At 35.3% G+C, this 22,542-nt stretch overlaps 1 protein-coding gene across 1 annotated transcript in view; it reads right to left on the reverse strand.

Moving 5' to 3' along the window:
• Positions 1-10,244: 10,244 nt before the first annotated feature.
• Positions 10,245-22,542, reverse strand: part of LOC145270909 (EF-hand calcium-binding domain-containing protein 5-like) — a 205,353-nt gene continuing 193,055 nt past the window's right edge. Inside the window, exons 23-26 of the mRNA XM_080126458.1 lie at positions 20,675-20,931; positions 20,296-20,525; positions 16,585-16,681; positions 10,245-10,425 (exon numbers count right to left, since the gene is read on the reverse strand). Coding sequence (XP_079982584.1) covers positions 10,301-10,425; positions 16,585-16,681; positions 20,296-20,525; positions 20,675-20,931 — 709 coding nt within the window. The 3' untranslated portion in view covers positions 10,245-10,300. The remainder of the gene's footprint in view (positions 10,426-16,584; positions 16,682-20,295; positions 20,526-20,674; positions 20,932-22,542) is intronic.

The raw sequence follows: 22,542 nt of genomic DNA on the forward strand, positions 1-22,542 counted from the left end.
GAAAAGTGACGTTCATTGCCCTAGTCAGGAAACAAGGTCAACCACTGGGTGATTCAGACGAGTCCCTGTGATAGTACCTCTACGCCTGGCCAATAGGCAAAGAAGGAGTATGAAAGCCGGGCGATAGACAGAGCCTATCTCCTCCTTAAGCAGTTTAGGTTTGCCAACCGGTGATTTGTTTGAGTCACCAGCTCTAGGAAGGTTGTCCTCCAGGACTGAAGAGGCCTCCCTCCCCTAGGTTTAGTTTCAGAGTTTTCTTTCTCCTAGACGGATGACCTGGGAAGACCTACGGGTCCATCAGCTCCGAGGGGGTTCGCCCCGCGCCTGGGTCCTAATCCAGGTATTTCTGCGACCCCGCATGGGTAGTTAATATTTGTTGGTTATTTAGGTTAATATCTCCTGAAAAAATCGGGCATTTAGGTTAACTTCTACAGAAAAATTTTCACTCCTCACACGTGGTTAAAAAAGGGCATTATTATGCTTTCCATTTTCATTTTTACTGGGAGAGGGTATAGGTAAAAATTCATGCAGTGGAAGCAGCTAAATTTGCTACAGTATTGAATTAAGAGAGACGAGTTAATGTATGGTTACATATAGTTTAGTAAGTTTAGGAATGCATGGTTAGATATGGTTTTGTAGGTTTAGGAATGTATGGTTAGATATGGTTTAGTAGGTTTAGGAATGTATGGTTAGATATGGTTTAGTAAGTTTAGGAATGCATGGTTAGATATGGTTTTGTAGGTTTAGGAATGTATGGTTAGATATGGTTTAGTAGGTTTAGGAATGCATGGTTAGATATGGTTTAGTAGGTTTAGGATTAGGATAAAGTGTTTGAGTATGATTTACTTTCTATTAGAAATTCTGATTTGGTTCCCAAACCGAATATTTAGTAAGACTGAAAGATAAGATATGCTCAGTATAGATACAAGAGAACATTTGATATGGAGTACAGTTATACCTGATAGATATAGGTTATTGCATATTCTGTAAGTATAGTTAAATATAGATGGATGGATAAGTAGCATTGTATACGAATAGTCTATCCAGGAAATACTTGGTTGGTTAGTAGTTGCCCAATTCATAGTTTTGTCAAGTTATCTAGTTATCTATCAATCTATCTGGAAGGATGAACAAGTGATGAATATGAAGAATTTAAAAAAAAAACTGTCCAAAATAGTAAAGCCGGGTTTGTTTTACTATACACATATATACTTCTGTGGTACCAGTTTACAAAATCTCTTGCGAGAGAACTGACCCATTATCGCCCAATTAGCCTCTTCCCTCTTTTCACCAAAACTTTGAGTCTTTAATTAATCAAGCTCCAGTCCACCACCTTATAGCTGCTAAATTTATGTCTGACCACCAATATGGATTTAGGCAAGCTTGTTCTACTGCAGATATTCTAACTGTAATGTCTGAATGCTTATACCAAGCACTGGATAAGGCAGGGAACAGAAGCGCAGTAATCCTAGATATATCTAAGGCTTTTCACAGGGTGCTACACGATGGTCTACTCATGAAAAAAAAATCCCATGGTATTGCTAGACGATTGCTTAGCATAATTAAATCCTTCTTAAATGAGAGAAGAATCCAGGTTGTCCTCAATGGGTGCACGTCCAAAAACTATGATATAAAAGCACGTATACCGCAGGGATTGATCCTTGAACCTTTATTATTTCTGATATTCATAAATGATTTACCTAATAAAATTGTCTCTGAGATGGGTATATTTGCTGACACTACGCTCTATAGCAGGCACGTGGGGAAAACTAATGAGCACATATCTAAGGTAATGGCCGAAACCCTAGAGGATGTTGGATTTTTTTTTGTACCAATAATGGTGCATCCCCCCCTGTTTACATTTATTATTGTTTATCTGGTTCTTATATATGATTTTTTTGTATTTTGTATCCATTATGATTTTTAGTTTCGTATATTTTCGGTTTGTACGAAACTTCCTTCAATTTGGAGAAAAGAGAAATGCTAGCTCTGTAATGACGTTACGAGTCCAGTGCGTATTTCATCCTCTTTTGAAATTCTGCTGACGAGGAGAGTGAACGAATGGAATTTTGAAGAGCCCTCCTTCAAAGAAGTAAACCCGGCAAGAAATTAATACCCGGCTGTGACGAGACAGGCTTCTGGAAATTAACTACGTGGCTGCGGTCCTGCACGTATTTATTTTATTATTATTTTACAAGGAGTGGAATTTAAAGAAAATACCTTTTACGTGACAAGGTATTATGGAATTTCCTATCCGGACAAGCGACGAGGTTTTGCTCCTGTAATACTTGTGTGTCTACGGTTTTCACGCAGGGAAGGAAAATTCTCAAAGAACTTTAAACAAAAAAAAAGAAAAAGGTCACTTGCCTGACAGGCTTTCAATTATGAGTACGCTCCTGAAATTAACTTCATATGCGAGAATGAATGGGAGATACCACTATTTTGTATATTCTTGTTGTATTCGTAATGGATACGCACAACTTCTTTATAAGAACCAGCAGTGTTGTTATTTTTTCTTTACATGTTACCTTTTCATTATATGTTACATTGGCGTTTTAAGTTTAATGCCCGCAAAGGGAAAAATTTGCAACTTATTGTAAATAAAGTTTCTTCTTAATTTTAAAGCAAGACATTTATATTTTATTCTTTACCCCCCCCCCCCTCTTTTGTTTCATGCTTTTTTTTTCAGCTTAGTTACTTTAGCGTCGAATTTATCTGGAAGCAAGATAAATTCCGACAAGGAAGATCTTCAGTCTGTAGTGGAATGGGATCAAAAATGGATGGTAACGTTTAACGCTGCCAAGACAAAGCTCGTTTCCTTTAATAATTACATGAAAGCTTACCAACCACTAATAGCTAAAGATACATTACCTGAAAGTACTTCGTTCAAACTCCTCGGCTTAACATTCACAGGAGACATGAGTTCAAATCGAGATCATTGTCAAGGCTGCTGCAAAGAAGTTGGGCTCTCTCTACCATGCTAGAAAGTTACTCCATGTATGGAGTACTGCTGTCACATTTGGGCTGATGCATCTGCTACTAGTCTCTCGCTCCTGGATAGGGTTCAGAAGAGTCACCCACCTAAAAGGTCCTGAGCTGTCATCTAAGTTTCAGCCCCTGTCCCATCAATGAAATGTTGCATCCCTCTGCTTGCTTCACAAGTATTTTAATGGTGGATGCTCTGACGAACTACAAGTTCTTGTACCCCCTCGATGAAAATATCTCCGACAGGCAGTAAAGTCTCACCCCTACACAGTAGAGATCCCTAGATGCTAGACTTTGGAATTCTCTTCCAGGTTCCTGCTTCCCCAATGGTACTGAAATGCCGAATTTCAAGTTTAATGTGAACAGACATCTTGTTGCTAAACTCCCAACAAAATACCCCTGCAACTTGGGTCCCTGATATCAAAGTGGCAATGTGCCTTGTTTGGGGGTGAAAATGTAATTTTAAAAAGAAAGAGCCAAGCCTGTGTCTCTTTGGACATGTGGGGTGACGCAAAGTCCTGCTGCCACACCCAGGGTCTGCCAGCGTCTACCTTATTGCACCAGATGATCAGCAAACTCTTCGTTTGTAGCGACATATAAATAATAATGATAGGATAAATTAAAACAAAAAAGTATATATATATATATATATATATATATATATATATATATATATATATATATATATATATATATATATGAAATAAACTCTGCGGATTAAGAACTATCCACTTATTTAGTTTCCTTTTAAAATTAAATATGTTTTTAACTCTTTTTCAAAGTGTTTTTTAACATGTTTTATTAACAATTTGTATATATATATATATATATATATATATATATATATATATATATATATATATATATATATACTAGCATGGGTGCCCGCCCTTGCCGGGTTATTTGGAGGTGTATGTTAAACAAAAAAAAAAAAAAATTGGTCAATTTTTTAAACTTTGACCCCTATTATGACCCCTTAACATTTATTGTTTTGGGCTCAAATCAAGTCATTAAGTTAGATCCATGTCCAAGAAAACTATATCTAAAATTTCAAGTGTTTAGACCCCAAATTGTCGGAGGAGTTTGGTAGAGTTCTCAAAGGTCCAGTCTTTGAATTTTGACCCTTTAATCGCCAAATGTCTGGCCGAAAACCAATCACATGGATTTTCCCAAATCTCAGTACCCTGTATATCAAATTTCGAGACTGTAGATTGAAAATTGACAGAGTTATTGCGTAGGGAAATGTACACACAGATACACACACAGACATACAGACACTTTCACTTTTATATATATATATATATATATATATATATATATATATGTATGTATGTAGTTTGCTTGAAGCATTGTGTGGGATAGGTATGTAGTAGAGAATTAGAAGGCTGTCACAATGCGAGGAATGAAATATATCATTGTTGGTAAGAGAAGACAAGAACAAGTGGAAATTTACAAATCAATAAGTACATACACATATTTTACACATACATATATATATATATATATATATATATTTATATATATATATATATACAACTGAATAAATATATGAATATATGAAATATATGTATTGTGATAGTATGAAACATTACCTCCCCTTAAAGAACTCTTCAGTAAAGAAGTCTCGGATATACTTTCACTTCCATTTGACACGGAACTCGAGTTCAATAAAAAATGGAGACCATACTCCGCTTCTCATAAATGAATCTCATGTTTTGGGATTCTTTTACATAATGTTTCATGTATGTACATATTGATTTGTAAATCGCCACTTGTTCTTGTCTTCTCTTACCAACAACGACTATATTTCATTGTGACAGCCTTCTAAATCTCTACTACATATATATATACGAGAAAACAGTTAATAAAATATGTTAAAAAAACACTTTGAAATGAGTTAAAAACATATTTAATCTGAAAAGGAAACACTAGATAAATGGATAGTCCTTAATTCCCCCACTAACCAACAATCACGAGGTTCTTTGCTCAGCAACCGAGAAGGCTAACATGCTTGCCAGTCGGTTTGCCTCCAACTCTACACTGGACCCTCTAAACCACCCCCTACCTGACTTTCCTATGCGGACAGACGCCACGCTAGACGATCTGGAAATCACCCCTGCTCAGGTGCATGCTATCATAAAAAACCTTGACACTTCCAAAGCATGTGGACCCGACCTCATCCCAGCTGTGCTATTAAAAAAGTGCTCAGCCGAAGTAGCTCCAGTTCTCTCCAAACTCTACAACAAATGCCTTAATGAATCTTGCTTTCCGAGCTGTTGGAAAACTGCTTCTGTGGTACCAGTATTCAAGAATTTTGGCGAAAGAACTGACTCATTAAATTATCGCCCTATTAGCCTCCTCCCACTTTTCGCCAAAATATTTGAGACCTTAATTAACCATGCTCTAGTCCAGCACCTTACAGATGCTAAACTTCTGACCGATCATCAATATGGATTTAGACAAGCCCGTTCCACGGCAGACATCCTCACTGTAATCTCTGAATGCATATACCATTCACTGGACAAAGCGGGAGAGGGCAGAGCGGTAGCTCTAGATATATCTAAGGCTTTTGACAGGGTATGGCATCAGGGTCTCCTCAGGAAGATTAGATCTTACGGTATCACTGGTAGAATACTTAACATAATTAAATCCTTCTTAGATAAGAGAAAAATCCAGGTTGTCCTCGACGGTCGTACATCTAAACAATATAATATAAATGCGGGAGTGCCCCAGGGATCTATCCTTGGTCCTCTGCTGTTCCTGATATTCATAAATGACCTCCCCGACAAAATTGCCTCTGAGATGGGTATATATGCTGATGACACCACACTCTATAGCAGGCACGACAGGAAAACAAATGAACATATATCTAAAGTAATGGCAGAAACACTAGAGGATGACCTCAAATCAGTAGTGGAATGGGGACAAAAATGGATGGTAACGTTCAATGCCACCAAGACAAAACTGGTTTCATTCAATAATTACAAGAAACCTTCTCTACCACCTATAGCAATGGCCAACAACTCTTTAGCTGAGAGTACGTCTTTCAAGCTCCTTGGCCTAACGTTCACAGGAAACATGAGCTGGAACAATTACATCGAGGGCATTGCCAGGGCCGCTGCGAGGAAGGTGGGCTCTCTCTACCGTGCTAGAAAACTTCTAACACCCGAAAGTATCCTGTACCTCTATAAGGCCACTATTCGCCCATGTATGGAGTATTGCTGTCATATTTGGGCCGGTGCATCGGCTACTAGTCTCTCGCTCCTTGACAGGGTTCAAAAGAGAGTCGCAAATCTGATAGGCCCTAAACTGGCATCAAAACTTCAGCCTCTGTCCCATCGTCGAAACGTTGCATCCCTCTGCCTGTTCTACAAGTATTATAATGGTGAATGCTCTGAAGAACTGCAAGCACTTGTGCCCCCACGACGTGAACACCCTCGACAGACCCGACAAGCTACAAAATCCCACCCCCACACTGTAGAGATCCCTAGATGTAAAAGATCTTTCTACTCCAGTAGTTTCTTCCCCAGAACTGCTAGACTTTGGAATTCCATTCCAGGTCACTGCTTCCCCAACTGTACTGACATGCATAAGTTCAAGTGCAACGTGAACCAACATCTCGCTGCCCTAATCCCTACATAGTACCCCAATAGATGTTTCCCCTGATAGTAGCCCCCTACATTAAAGTGGCAATGTGCCTTGTTTGGGGTGAAAATGTAATAAAAAAAAAAATAAAAAAAATACTTTCCTTCTCATCAGAGGGTAGGAATTAGCAAAATGCGGGATCGGATTTTGCATGCAGAAGTATTTGATGAAACAACAAGTAAGTCAAAGATTTTACTTGAAAACAAAAAAAGTGAAGCAGAGGGAATATGGTGAAGAAAAAGGTGATTACACATGAATGGATAGTCTGGTGGAAGATAAATAATCCAGTGACGGTAAAATCCAAGTATATAACTTCAACAAAGTTAACTGAATTTCCATTTGTACAAGTAAAATCCCAGGAAATCCCATATTTGGAAGAAGATGGTCCATAATAATCCAAAGGCAGAAATCCATGGAATAATTCACAAAAATGTGTACAAGGAATAAAGAAAAGATTCCAATAATATTAATAAAAGAAAAATAGGATATGCTTTTCACTCTACTTCCGAGACAAAAATATAAATAAGACAGATCAGGGAAGAGAGAGAGGAAAAAAAAATGATAAAGTTAAATATAAAATATAAAATAAAGGGAAACAAAAGTCAAAATGACCCAGACAGGAAATGTTAAAGGCGCGAAAAAATATATTTAGGGCAAAATAATATAGGTCAACTGAAATGTACAGGTCATCAATTAAAAATGTCAGCAAGAGTTGCTAGACGAAACTAAAATAGAAAATAAAGAATAAATAAATAAATAAAATAAATAAAAAAAATAAAATAAAATAAAAATTATTTAAAAGGAGGGAATGGCCGGTATCTGCAAATTCAAGAAAAAAAATAATTTTATAAAAAAAGATAAATTTAAAAATATTAATTCTTTAATATTTATAATTTTACTTGGATCATTTTTGTAAATGTAATTGTAATTTTTATTATATATATATATATATATATATATATATATATATATATATATATATATATATATATATATATATAAATGCAGTATATGCACTAATGTACCAAGGTTAATTAAAAGAACTTTTTAAAAAGACAAAAAAAAAACAAGTTTATTTTTTCTTCAATTTTGTTATTTGAAAAAAGTTTTTTTATTTTTAATTAACTCCTTGTTTTTGAGATCAGAGAAATGCACACGAAAAGCCAATTGAAAAGATGCTCCACAGTGTTAGTTGGTTGATTGGTTGTTTTTGTCTTACGGCATATCAACCCTTTTCGGGTTATTTAATGCCGAATCCAAAGATTTTGAAGAAAAATTTTTTTTAATAGAATATATTTTTTGTTTTCACGTCGGTTTCTATTTGACCCATAGTTGGGACCCTAACAGGTACTACCACTCCGGGTCGGAGTGGACCTGGGAGCAATGGTAATTAAAGGGTGGCTCCACACTCCCCAAAGTCCACAAGCTGGGGCCTCACCACTGGATATAGTTTAAGGTCATATCCAGGACCCCCATTGAGGGACTTTTACCCTCTGCAGGGGGGAAGTTGGCGTATTCTAATGCCCCACTGACAGGACCGGCTCCGCAGTATATATATATATATATATATATATATATATATATATATATATATATATATATATATATATATATATTTATTTATTTATTAGTCTTATTTATAATATTCCAAATTTTATTGGGTTTATATAATAGAAAATTTAGTAACCGTTCATATACCAGTAACTTTTAAGCCAAAAAGAGATGACTTAAACTGTAAGCTTCAAATTTCATAATTGAGCATTCATATATTGTTTTAACAAAATCAAGACATCAAGGAATAAATTGATAGCAACAAATAATTTGTTGCTATCAATCTATTTCTTGATGTCTTGATTTTGTTAAAACAATATATATATATATATATATATACCGTCACTGGATTATTTATCTTCCACCAGACTATCCATTCACGTGTAATCACCTTTTTCTTCACCATATTCCCTCTGCTTCACTTTTTGTTATCAAGTAAGATCTTTGACTTACCTGTTGTTTCATCAAATACTTTTGTATGCAAAATCCGACCCCGCATTTTGCTAATTCCTACCCTCTGATGAGAAGGAAAGTATTTCTTCGAAACTCCGCAGATTAAGGACTATCCACTTTTCTAGTGTTTCCTTTTCAGATTGAATATGTTTTTAACTCATTTCAAAGTGTTTTTAACATGTTTTATTAAGTGTTTGCTCGTATATATATATATATATATATATATATATATATATATATATATAGTTGAGAATTTTATTTTTAAATAAAAAATAAATAAGTAAAACAGAAAGGCCCAGTAAAAAAGAAAAAATTGTAAAATTTATTTAAAATGGATTTAAGAATTTTTCCAATATTTGTGAATTTGAGTGGTTTATTTGAATTTAGCAGACGACTTTTTTTAGCTTTCTCATTGGCTGTTTTGTGTTACGTGATGTAAACAAAAGAAAAACAGAGTTTTCGTTTTAAGCTAAATCAACAAATTTTATCAGATTGGAAAATATTTCTGAACTGATCGGTTCGGATTTTTTTCTGCTCTCCGGAGAAAATGTCGATACCCTTTTAAAATGTTTTCTTCGTTAAAATCTTTCTAGAAATGTAGCGAAGGGCCGAGACAAATTGTTCTCAAATAATTGATTGAATTTCGAATCTAGAATTCTTCGTAAAAAAAATTAAATATTTTGACAGAGTCAAAATATTAAGAATTTGTTTTAAAATATTTTGGGAGAAATCCAAAATATTTCAGTGAATTTTGAAATAAGATTCCAGAGGAATTTTATTTTATTTTTTGGATAAAAAATCCGATATATATATATATATATATATATATATATATATATATATATATATATATATATATATATATATATATATATATATATATATATATATATATATATTGTAGTCTAAAATGACTAAATTGAAAAAAGAGAAATTTATTATTTTTCCCTGAGGGAAATATTTTTCGGACAGAGATCCGATATATATATTTTGAAGTCAGAGTGACTAGATTAAAAAGAAGAAATATTAATTATTTATCGCAGAGATAAATAATAAATTAAAAAGAATTTAAGAGAATTGAAACAAGGATTGTTTCAGAATATTCTCTAAAAAAGAAAGTTACGGAGGTTTTCTTGAGTTCGAAAGAATTTTAATTTTTAAATATAATATATATATATATATATATATATATATATATATATATATATATATATAAATTTATTACGATGATAATTGTTTTAATACCTATGGACATTAATGTTTCATCCTTTCAGGAATCTATCACTGCAGGGAGTTATGATTACAGCTGGTTGGGAGATTCGAACCTGACCTCAAAACCATCTGACTCTATTAGCAAAGAACAAACCACACGGCCAACGTGCCTATAAAGTCTGGGTACATGATCTACACGGTGCCCACAAAGTCTTGCTACATAATGTATTCAGACTTTGTGGACACCCTATATATATATATATATATATATATATATATATATATATATATATATATATATATATATATATATATATATATATATATATATACAGTATATGCACTAATGTACCAACATTAATCGAAAGAACTTTATAAAAAGAAAAAAAACAAACAGATATGATGATTAAAAATTATTTTTTCTCTAGTTTTATTTGAAAAAGGTTTTCAATTTTTAATTGACGATTGGGTCCTTTTTGTTTTTGAGGTGTTCAATCAGAGAAATGCACACGAAAAGCCAATTGAAAAGATGTTCCGTTGGCACAGAGCCATGTTTTGCCACTTCTCCTTGAGGGATATCTGAAAAATACAAAGAGCACCAAAAGCGAGCTTACATAGGATTGTAGCAATAGACAACTGACAAATAATCACCATTATAACACGAGACACTGAATATCATAACTCGGTAAGGACCATCACCATTATAACACGAGACACTGAATATCATAACTCGGTAAGGACCATCACCATTATAACACGAGACACTGAATATCATAACTCGGTAAGGACCATCACCATTATAACACGAGACACTGAATATCATAACTCGGTAAGGACCATCACCATTATAACACGAGACACTGAATATCATAACTCGGTAAGGACCATCACCATTATAACACGAGACACTGAATATCATAACTCGGTAAGGACCATCACCATTATAACACGAGACACTGAATATCATAACTCGGTAAGGACCATCACCATTATAACACGAGACACTGAATATCATAACTCGGTAAGGACCATCACCATTATAACACGAGACACTGAATATCATAACTCGGTAAGGACCATCACCATTATAACACGAGACACTGAATATCATAACTCGGTAAGGACCATCACCATTATAACACGAGACACTGAATATCATAACTCGGTAAGGACCATCACCATTATAACACGAGACACTGAATATCATAACTCGGTAAGGACCATCACCATTATAACACGAGACACTGAATATCATAACTCGGTAAGGACCATCACCATTATAACACGAGACACTGAATATCATAACTCGGTAAGGACCATCACCATTATAACACGAGACACTGAATATCATAACTCGGTAAGGACCATCACCATTATAACACGAGACACTGAATATCATAACTCGGTAAGGACCATCACGGCAAAATATCAATTAAAAAGTTTTCCACGTGTCTGAATACTCTATATACCAAATTTCAAGTCTGTAGATCAAAAGTTTGTGGAGTATATAGGTTGAGAAGTGTCCTCTCATATATTCTCACTTTTATAGACATGAGGCACTGAATGGCATAACTTGTAGTGGGGGGACGATTCTAAAATTTTCCCCGATTCCGATCCAATTACCGATTCCGATTCTTTTACTATTTATAAATGTTTAATTAGAGATTTGTTGTTTTTTTGTCTGTTTGTTTTTTGTTTTGTTTTTTCGTAAATTTTCAAATTATTACATAAATCCCCAGGTAATTTCTGGTTATATTTTTTCTCAAATGTTTTCCTTGTAATGTATTGCAAATTGAAAGGCAACAAAAGGTTTATTTTGATTTTAAACAAAGCAAAAATTGTATCAGTTCGTCGTTAAGTGCACAACATGCTACTTAGGGGGTGGGAGTTTATTAAAAAAACAAAAAAGAACAAAAGATCTATCTCTATGATAAAGATAAAACTTTAAGTATTTATAGGCATATATATGCATACATTTACATATACGTGTGCATATATACATATATATATATATATATATAAAGCTGAATGTATGTGTGTGTGTGTCTGGTCACGAATAGACTCCTATATGGATGACTATTTTACAAGACTGATTACATATAATGATAGAAGATGTATCGACACAGGAATAGATGTGTTTGATCTTGGAGAACGGTGGTTTATTAAAATTGGGGGGGGTCCGCGTACGCGCTTGGTCCAAAGTATGGAAATAAAAAATATAAAAATAAAAAAAAAAAACGTTTACAAGTGTTTTTGATATAGATGTACGTAAGACTACTTTGATAAGTATGTTTTAACTTAAATATGGATGGTAACAAAATTATTTGGTCTACGTTTGCGCTTGGCCTCCATAGAATGGAACTAGACACAGACTTTAATAAGTACTTTTCATATCTATCTGCGTAAGTATACTTTGATAATTATGTGTAAGTCTGAAGAAATATGCTAAGTTTTCATAAACAGTTAAAAATAGTCGACGATTGGTAGGTAAAATGAGAAAACGATTTAAGAACAAAATATTAACAACGCACCCCCCTTTACTATTTAGGAATTCGTTCGTAACAATGTTACTATTTAGAAAACTATTTTTAGGGCGTTAGGCTTCGTTTACTATTATATGCTTTCCTTCTATAAATGTTTAAATCTTATTTTAATTATATACATTTGTGGGTTATTAAATTGATTTGCTTTGCTGTAAAAAAAAAAAAAACATAAACGAGATGCAAATAATAATAACTAGCAGGACCCGTGGAAATTCCACAGAGGACTCATTCATCTCTATATAAATAAAATGAACTCATTTTTTCCCGTCTGATTTTGACATTAATAGGATTAAAAATCAAGATATTTCATGCAAATATAATATGCACAAACGGCAGAACAATATCTGAGGTGTGTTATAGGCTTATTATTTCTCAAATTCCTCGATAATCTTAGATTTCTACACTTTTTCTGCTGAGAAGTCACGGCCAAAATCGGTTAAGATCAATGGAAGTGGTAAAATATTTTCTCTCTAATAAATTCCTCCTCCCCCTGCCACCACTTAACACCGTTTGGGGATCGTTCACAAGGAACAGTTGAGAAGAGAACACCGGTTTGGCTTCGTAGTTCTTTCATGTGAAGTTATTTAAAATCACTAAACTAAGCTGCAGTGCACTGTGGCGTAGCGGTTAGCGTGCTGGACAATTCACATTATATTTTCACGTTCACGCCGACCTACCGTAGTCGTTTTTTTTTTTTTTCTCCTAAACAACTGGAATGGACTCACTTTATTTTCCTACTTTTACTCATGACTCCGAGTTTGATCCTTCCTACTTACCTACCATGACATTTTTTAAAACTCCCCCCCCCCAGAAACAAACACTCGGGCAACGCCGGGTACCCCCGCTAGTATGTAATATATTGATGTTGGTATTCATGCCGTAAATAGAGATGCTCTAATATTATTGTAACTCTTGTTAAAACTGCAAAAGTATTTATCTAAGCTAGCAAGGACACATGGCGTAGCCAAGTCGTTAAGTACGCTTAAATATATATTTAACTCTTGCAGATTTTGTATATATTATTACAGAGTTAATGTTCTCTCGATTTTTTTATATTATAAAGTTGCGATTTCAAAATAAAAAAAAATATATCCATATGAATTGGGTGTCTTCAGTTTGAGTCCCTTCAGCTATAATCGACACCGAAATCCAAATTTATGAAGAATTCACTAAACTAAGCTGCAGTGCTCTGTGGCGTAGTGGTTAGCGTGTTGGACAATTCACATTATATTTTCACATTCGCGCCGACCTACCGTAGTCATTTTTTTTTTTTTTTTTTTCCTAAACAACTGGAATGGACTTTTCTTGGTGGCCGAACTGTTAACGTTACAGATGTTTTTTGTTTTTGTTTTTTTTTTCACACTTTATTTTCCTACTTTTACTCATGACTCCGGGTTTGATCCTTCCTACTTACCTATCATAACATTTTTTAAAACTCACCCCCCCGTCCCGGAAACAAACACTCGGGCAAAGCCGGGTACCCCCGCTAGTAAAAAATAAAAAACAACTTGTGCTTGCTTCATTTTTTTATTTTTTGATATCATTTTATTCCCTGTAGCCTCCTCTAACAAGTACAATAGTAGTTATGGTTGAATTCAGATTGGAACATGGGTAGAAATTGACTAATGCACAGTATAGCCACCAAAGTAAACTTTATCAGCGTTTTTATTTGTTCTTTTGTTTGTTTTTTTGTTTGTGGCGCTTGGACTTATGGCATTCAACATCTCATATATAGATTGTTGTATCCTGTTAATATAATCATGTATTAAGCTATAATAAAAATAAAAATCACCTAAAAATAAACTTCTTTCGCCCCCAAACAGGATACGTTGCCATTTGGAATGTAAGGAATTAGGATTGTGTGGAACAGGAGACTGTCGAGAGTTGAGCAGCAAGATGTTTGTTCGCATTACATTTAAACTTTTGCATGTTAGTACAGTCAGCAAAGCAGGACATAGGGAGGGAATTCCAGAATCTAGCAGTCTAATGGAAGGAACTATTAGAGACTAGAAAGTTTTCCGGCATCTACAAGATGTTTAAAAGTTACTGAACGCTTGAAAATTTGTCATTTTACCTTTATTTATTTTTTTTTTTTCTCCGTTTCAGATATTTTACTGATATTTTCGAATTATGGATATGTATAGCATCGAAACAATGGACACAAGTTGTGAAATGGTTTTACCAAAATCAGGCAATGCTTTGGCAACATTATCACTCGCTATGGCAATGTCAAATGGCCACCACGTTCCCCAGATTTGACTAGCCCCGACTTTTTCTTGTGGGTATATCTTGATAAGCGGCATCGCAGCAAAATATCAAGTTAGTATATCATTTTATTCCCTGTAGCCTCCTCTAACACGTACAATAGTAGTTATGGTTGAATTCAGATCAGAATATGGGTAGAAATCGAATAATGGGTAGAAATCTAACACGTACAATAGTAGTTATGGTTGAATTCAGATCAGAATATGGGTAGAAATCGAATAATGGGTAGAAATCGACTAATGCATAGTATAGCCACCAAAGTAAACTTTATTAGCGTTTTTTGGTTTTTTGTTTGCGGCGCTTACGGAGTTATGACAATTAGCGCCTCATATGATAAAAGTAATTTCCATTTTTTTATTCTGCCCGAATGGATCAGAGAGGATTGCATTGTTATCAGAGTAAACTTATGCATTGAACACCTGAAAAGTTTCATCATTCTGTTGCAGATATTGACAGTGTGAAAACAATGCCCATCATGAACATGCATCAGATAGATGCGTTATAGAATTCCTTCATGCAAAAATAGAATTGAACCGATTAACATTCAGCAGCGTCTGTTGAACGCTTACAAAGATGAGGCAGTTGATGTCAGCACACTTAGGAGACAGGTTCATTGATTTCAGAGTGGCATATTGCCGGATCGTATTATTCAATTTTCTGACAGAGCTCAACAGTGTTTCACTGCACTTACATTTGCTTCTTAACAATTGTGTGTTAAAATAATTTTTGAATGTGTCGACAGATTCTTTTCTGTTTAGGACTGGTTTTCTTCTATGTGTTGCTGAAGAACTTCTTTTTTTTATCTACACCACGAAGCATGTAGAGGACGCCCAAATATAAGCAGAGCCTCCACATTGACCAGTCTTTATTTTTACTCATTTTTTTTTTTTTTTTTTATCCAGAAGGTCATGACAATGATTTGGAACAAGATACCTCCGCTCGATGACCACATGGCTGACAAACTCCTGGGAAATAAATCCTTGTTACCAGACACGATGCAGTTTGTTCCCACCCATTTTGAGGATTCTGACTTTGACGATGAGGGCCTGATATATGACCTCACGTTTTCACAGGGTACGTCCTCCAGGGGCAAAGAAAATGTGGAATCTGAGCGCAACATTGCAGGGAAACTCGTGGCGATGGGATCCATGATAAAAGCAGCATTCCAGGGATTATCGGATACAGAAAACGGAAGCGGCAGCTACTGCAGCACAGGTTCGCGTAAATCAGTGAGGTGGTCAGTGTTGTGTTGTCAGCTGTACGCGAATACAGTGATATACATAACTCGTGGTGCTTGTATGATTCTGGGGTCCTACGTACTGCTGCCCCATCTGGGCAGGAGCTGCTAAAAACAGCCTATCCTGCCTTGACAGAGTACAAAATAGACTTCGTGGTTTAGTGGGGGATGCCCTTTTCTCTTCCCTGCAACCTCTCTCCCACAGAAGAGACGTTGCGAGCCTGTCTTTGTTTTATCATTATTTCCATGGCAGGTGCTCGTCTGAGCTCCAATCCCTTGTCCCCCCTTGCCAATCTTTCACAAGAAACACCCGTCTGGCTGAAACTACTGTCAATAATTTTCCCCACTCTTTATCTATGCTTAAATCCAAACGTAGATTCCATGAGCAAAGCTTCTTTCTTAGTGGAACTCTCTGCCGCTTGCCTGTTTCCCACCTGACTACAACTTGGACGTCTTCAAGTCCAACATAAACAAACTCCTGACAAACCGCCCCCTTAAGAAAGACACTCTATCTAAACCCCCAATACTAATGATTACTACAATACTATCTCATTGATTACTGTACACACAGTAACCCTTATCCCTGAGTGGCCTTTGGGCCTTGATAAGTGGTGAACCTCATGTAAAAAAAGAAAGAGATGCCTGGACCTATCCCTATGTCCTGAGAAAAGGAGACATAAATTCTCAACTCACCTTTTAACTTTTGCTCCATCGTTGCCACATCAATCAGATCTTCCATGGCTGTCGGATCGTATTGTTCAATTTTCTGACACAGTTGTTGGTTGATGTACTATGATTCAAATAAAAGTATAAAACAACAAACTTATAATGATTTAAAGTTGTTTTTTTTTTTACCATAGGGTCAGCATTTCAAAATAGTACTAGTATTGAAATTGAAATCATTCAAAATCAGATGCGCTGGACTGAACACTTCGTTAGGATGGGCGACAAAAGGTTTCCTAACAACTGTTTTATGGCAAGATAGCTAGCGGTAAAAGACCACAACATAAAACCCAGAAAAAAGTTTAAGGATTTTCTGAAAAACAACTTGAAAATACTTGAGATAGATATAAACCCTGATGTGCTTTTCAACCCTAAAACATCCTGGGGCTCAAGCCCTAGAATTTTCCCAGGGTCAAATATTCCGTTTCCAGATGTATATCCATGTGGTTTGTCGGGTTAGTCAGGAGTATGTATGTAGAGGGGGCACAAATGCAAGGAGTTCATCAGAGCACATTCTATCAAAATATTTGTAAAACAGGTACAAGGATGCAACATTGCAGCGATCGGGCGAAGGTTGGTCGATAGTGAGAGACTGGAGACTCTTTCTTGGACCCTGTCTGAGAGAGAGAGACGAGCGGTAGATGCACTCGTCTAGATGTGGTAACAATACTCCATGTATGGGTGAATGGTGGCTTTGTAACGATAGAGGATACTCTAAGGTGCAATTAATTTTCTAGCATGGTAGAGGGAGCCCACCTTTTTTTTTTGTTGGAAAAGAAAGCTATCTCGTACTTGGTACAGCAAAGGACTGAAGTAGATTATCTGCTGGTTAGCAAAAAAAAAGGACAGAAAGTTCTTCTGGTGCAATACATCACAAACCGGTTTAGGGTTAGGGTTAGGGTGTGGAAATCACCAACCAGTTATTTGCAATTTCACACTGGAGAGAACACACGAGGTAAGGAGAAAAGTGTGGAAATCGAATGAAGGGTTCTTCTTCATTATAATAACGAAATTCAAAAATCGAGATATTCAAATTCAAGTGAAACCAAGGCTATCTATTCGTCATGTCACAGTAATGAACGTATCCAAAAATTAGGAAAAACGATAGGGCAGAAAATTAATTATTAAAGAAAACAAGCCAAAAACTATATGCCCCCCCCCCCCCGACTTCTTGTTGGAAAAGATTCTATGTTCCGAAAAGTGCTATTTTTGACTATTTTTGACCCCCCCCCTTTTGACCTAAGTCGGTGGATCAATTATATAAAATCTATATATATATCTACCTTGCAACCTCTTTCCCACAGAAGAGACGTTGCGAGCCTATCCTTGTTTTATCGTTATTTCCATGGCAGGTGCTCGTCTGAACTCGTCCCCCCTCGCCAATCTTTCACGAAAAACACCCGTCTAGCTGAATCCATTGTGAAAAATTTCCCCCACTCTTTATCTGTGCCTAAATCAAAACGTGGATTCCATGAACAAAGCTTCTTTCTTAGAACTGCACGCTTGTGGAACTCTATTCGTCTGCCTGCGTCCCACCTGACTACAACTTGGATGTCTTCAAGTCCAACGTTAACAAATTCCTCTTAAGTAAACGCTTCATTAAATCTCCACACTAACATACTGTACTTGCAATAACCCTTATCGGTGAGTGGCTTCTGGGTCTTGATAAGTGGTGACCACCGTGTTAAAAATAAAAAAAAATAATATAAAGCTGAATGTCTGTGTGTGTGTGTGTGTGTGTGTGTGTGTGTGTGTGTGTGTGTGTGTGTGTGTGTGTGTGTGTGTGTGTGTGAGTGTCTCTGGTCAAGAATAGGCTCCTATATGGTTGACTATTTTAAAAAACTAATTGCATATAATGATAGAAGATGTATCAAGACACAGGAATGGGTATGTTTGATCTGGCAGAACAGTGGTTCATTAAAATTGTGGGGTCTGCGTTCATGCCTGGTCCACAAAGTATGGAAATAAAAAATTTCAAAATTAAAAGAAAACGTTTACAAGTGTTTTTGATATAGATGTACATAATAATACTTTCATAAGTATGTTTTAACTTAAATAGAGGTGGTATAATAAAATTGTGGGGTCTGCATTCGCGCCTGGCCTCCATAGAATGGAAATAGGCACACACTTTAATAAAGACTTTTCATATCTATCTGCGTAAGTATACTTTGATAATTATGTTTCAGTTTGAAGAAATATGGTATAATAAAATTATGGAGTGTTCGTTCGCACCTGACCTCCATAGAATGGAAATTTGGCACAAAGTTTAACAAAGTTTTTTTAATATAGATCCACAGAATATTGTGATAAGTGTTTCAGTGTGAACGGGTATAGTATAATAAATTATGGGGTCTTTCCATTCTATTTTTACTTTCATTATATTTTGCTTTGGTTTTGATACCCCCAAATTCAACCCAAATTTACAACCGTTCGTTTTCATAACCTATCATACTTTCATAAATCCGAGTACATTTTCTTTAGACTGTTTTTGAACCCAGTCAACGACGGGTACTTTTGCTAGTATAATATAAATATAAAATATAAAAATATAAATTAATATCATAATATATCATAATATTAAATACATCATATCATATTAAATGCATTATATAATAATATTAAAGTACATCACATTACAATTAAGAAATAGAAAGACTCTTTTTAAGCGTTTCAGGAGAGATCTAAGAATATAACAGAAAAGTATTCTTTTTTCCAAGGCTCCAGAAGGTTCCAAATTCATGGTGTTCCATTTTGGAAATTCAAGAAGGTTCCAAATTCATGGTGTTCCATTTTGGAAATTCCAGAAGGTTCCAATCCACATGACTATAAATACACGATAATTGCATCATAACTTTAGTTATTAAATCAGCTCTGAGAAGGAACATTAAGTTGGGGGCGACCTTTCAACTATTTATCATTCCGGCCAATTTCCTAGGATAAAATCCGGTCGTGAAGAATTTCCTGAAACAAGCCTATTGCAAACACCCTCACAAAGAACCAGACTCTTGGTAAATATTGATTTTCTAATCCTATATTCTGACCAAAGTAATATATTATTATTTCTCAAACTTAGTTATTAAACTGCGAAAAAGCTAGTTTAATCAAAAACCTGATTTACCTCCCTTGCACACTTTTTCTTGTAAATATTTGTTTTCATTGTCTATCTGCTCAATAAATTCTTTCTTTTTCTTTTAAACTCCTTCTTTTAGTTTTTCTTAATATTTTTTTTATATATGCTGTGTCTACCCCTAAACATATTCTTGCATGCATTAACCCTTAACCTCGATTAATCTTTACACCTTGATAAGTTGTAAAAAAAAAAAGATAATCTTTCAATCATTATCTTTGTTTTTAACCGGAAGAAGAAGAAGAAGAATTAAAAGTCCTGCCAAATTGTAGATTTTACCTATCCAGCTGACCACAATGAAGAGCAAGGAGACAGAGAAGCGAAGCAAATACACGGAAGTGGCCAGGGATCTCAATGGGATGTGGAAAATGAAGAAAGCACAGATAACACCACTAATATTAGGAGCACTATGAACAATACCAAAAAAATTCTGAAAAAGAATAGGAGAGATTGGAATCAGGTGGATGTCTGAGAAGATTAACGTATAAGAATAATGAAAATACCAAATAATAAAGAAGGGTCAAGTAGGATGGAAAAATGTCAATTAAACCTACATTCCTCGTTACAGTCCAATCTTCAAAAACCCCTTCCTTCGATTCTTTCGGGTAGAAAATGCTGAGCACAGCCTTGAGTACGTCCCTAATCATGGTGGGTGGGGCAGTGTAGCTACGGAGCTCAGCATAGGCCTGCATGTCCAACTTGGAAACGTTCTCTCTCAGGTCCAGAAGCAAAAGACGGTCAAACATCACCTCAACTCGTAGGTCTTCCGTCATCTGTTCGGCCGCTGCGAAAGAGGAAACCGATACATAATTCTAGAGAAAAAAATTGCTGACAAAAGAAAACAAATAACTGTTACCAAAAGCACTTTAAAGGAATCATTTGGTTTTGCTTTCAGACGAATCTCCATCTGATTACAAATCACCGAACACTTACCGAGAACGACAGTGCAGGCTTCACCTTCGGCCAATTCACTCATGATTTCCTGATGTGCGACCTGCAAAAGGCGCAGCATCCGTAGGAGTTGCCTGTTCTCATAGTTTGGAAGTTGTTTTAGGGTAGAGCCAATGCTTATATCCACCACAAAACTGACCTTTCCTTCCTTGTCCCGTAGAGGACAGGCCAACCGATGTTGTCCGTAGGCATCAGCACTAATTGTTTTAGAGTTGTCCACACATCGGAAGAGATAATCTCTGCACATGAAATAGAAAATGTACAAAATTTCATATACAAATACAATAATAATAATACTAGCTGTCCCCAACCCGGCACTGCCCAACATTATTTACAAAATTTCATATACAAATACAATAATATTAATACTAGCTGTCCCCAACTCGGCACTGCCCAACATTATTTCCAAAGTTTCATATACAAATACAATAATAATAATACTAGCTGTCCCCAACCCGGCACTGCCCAACATTATTTACAAAATTTCATATACAAATACAATAATATTAATACTAGCTGCCACCAATCTGGCACTGCCCAACATTATTTACAAAATTTCATATACAAATACAATAATAACAATACTAGCTGTCCCCAACCCGGCACTGCCAAACATTATTTCCAAAATTTCATATACAAATATAATAATAATAATACTAGCTGTGCCCAACCCGGCACTGCCCATCATTATTTACAAAATTTCATATACAAATACAATAATAATAATAATAGCTGTCCCCAACCCGGCACTGCCCAAAATTATATACAAAATTTCATATACAAATACAATAATGATAATAGTAGCTGTCCCCAACACGGCACTGCCCAACATTATTTACAAAATTACATATACAAATATAATAATAATAATAATAATAATAATAATAATAGCTGTCCCCAACTCGGCACTGCTCAACCTTATTTACAAAATTTCATATACAAATACAATAATAATACTAGCTGTCCCCAACCCGGCACTGCCCAACATTATTTACAAAATTTCATATACAAATACAATAATAATAATAATAGCTGTCCCCAACCCGGCACTGCCCAACATTATTTACAAAATTTCATATACAAATACAATAATAATAATAATAATAATAATAATAATAATAGCTGCCACCAACCCGGCACTGCCCAACATTATTTACAAAATTTCATATACAAATACAATAATAATATTACTAGCTCTCCCCAACCCAGCACTGCCCAACATTATTTACAAAATCTTATATACAAATACAATAATAATAATACTAGCTGTCCCCAACCTGGCACTGCCCAACATTATTTATAAAATTTCATATACAAATACAATAATAATATTACTAGCTCTCTCCAACCCAGCACTGCCCAACATTATTTAGAAAATCTTATATACAAATACAATAATAATAATAATACTAGCTGTCCCCAACCCGGCGCTGCCTAACATTATTTAGAAAATTTCATATACAAATACACTAATGATAATAATACTAGCTGTCCCCAATCCGGCACTGCCCAATATTATTTAGAAAATTTCATATATGTAAAATGTTTTTCACTTGTGAGGGGGGTATGAGGCGAATGGATTCGCCAATCATTTTTATAACCAACGGCTGTGCTAAACAACCAATCAAAACCTCGCAAAATTATTAGAAAAATCGTTGAATTTTGGATTCAATCATTTTGCCATTTTCTACGTCTGTTATGTAATGGATGGCTGGGACCATCCGATACATAACTGTGAAAAAAAAACTTCTTTAAAAAAAATAATAAAAGATTTGAAAGGTGGACATCGAATAACTGATTGTCCACCAGTCGAAGTGGCAAAAATAATTACGTCGTAAACAGAGAAATCG

Source organism: Euprymna scolopes, chromosome 46 (assembly GCF_053919585.1).
Source record: "Euprymna scolopes isolate OS-2025 chromosome 46, ASM5391958v1, whole genome shotgun sequence".
NCBI lineage: Eukaryota > Metazoa > Mollusca > Cephalopoda > Sepiida > Sepiolidae > Euprymna > Euprymna scolopes.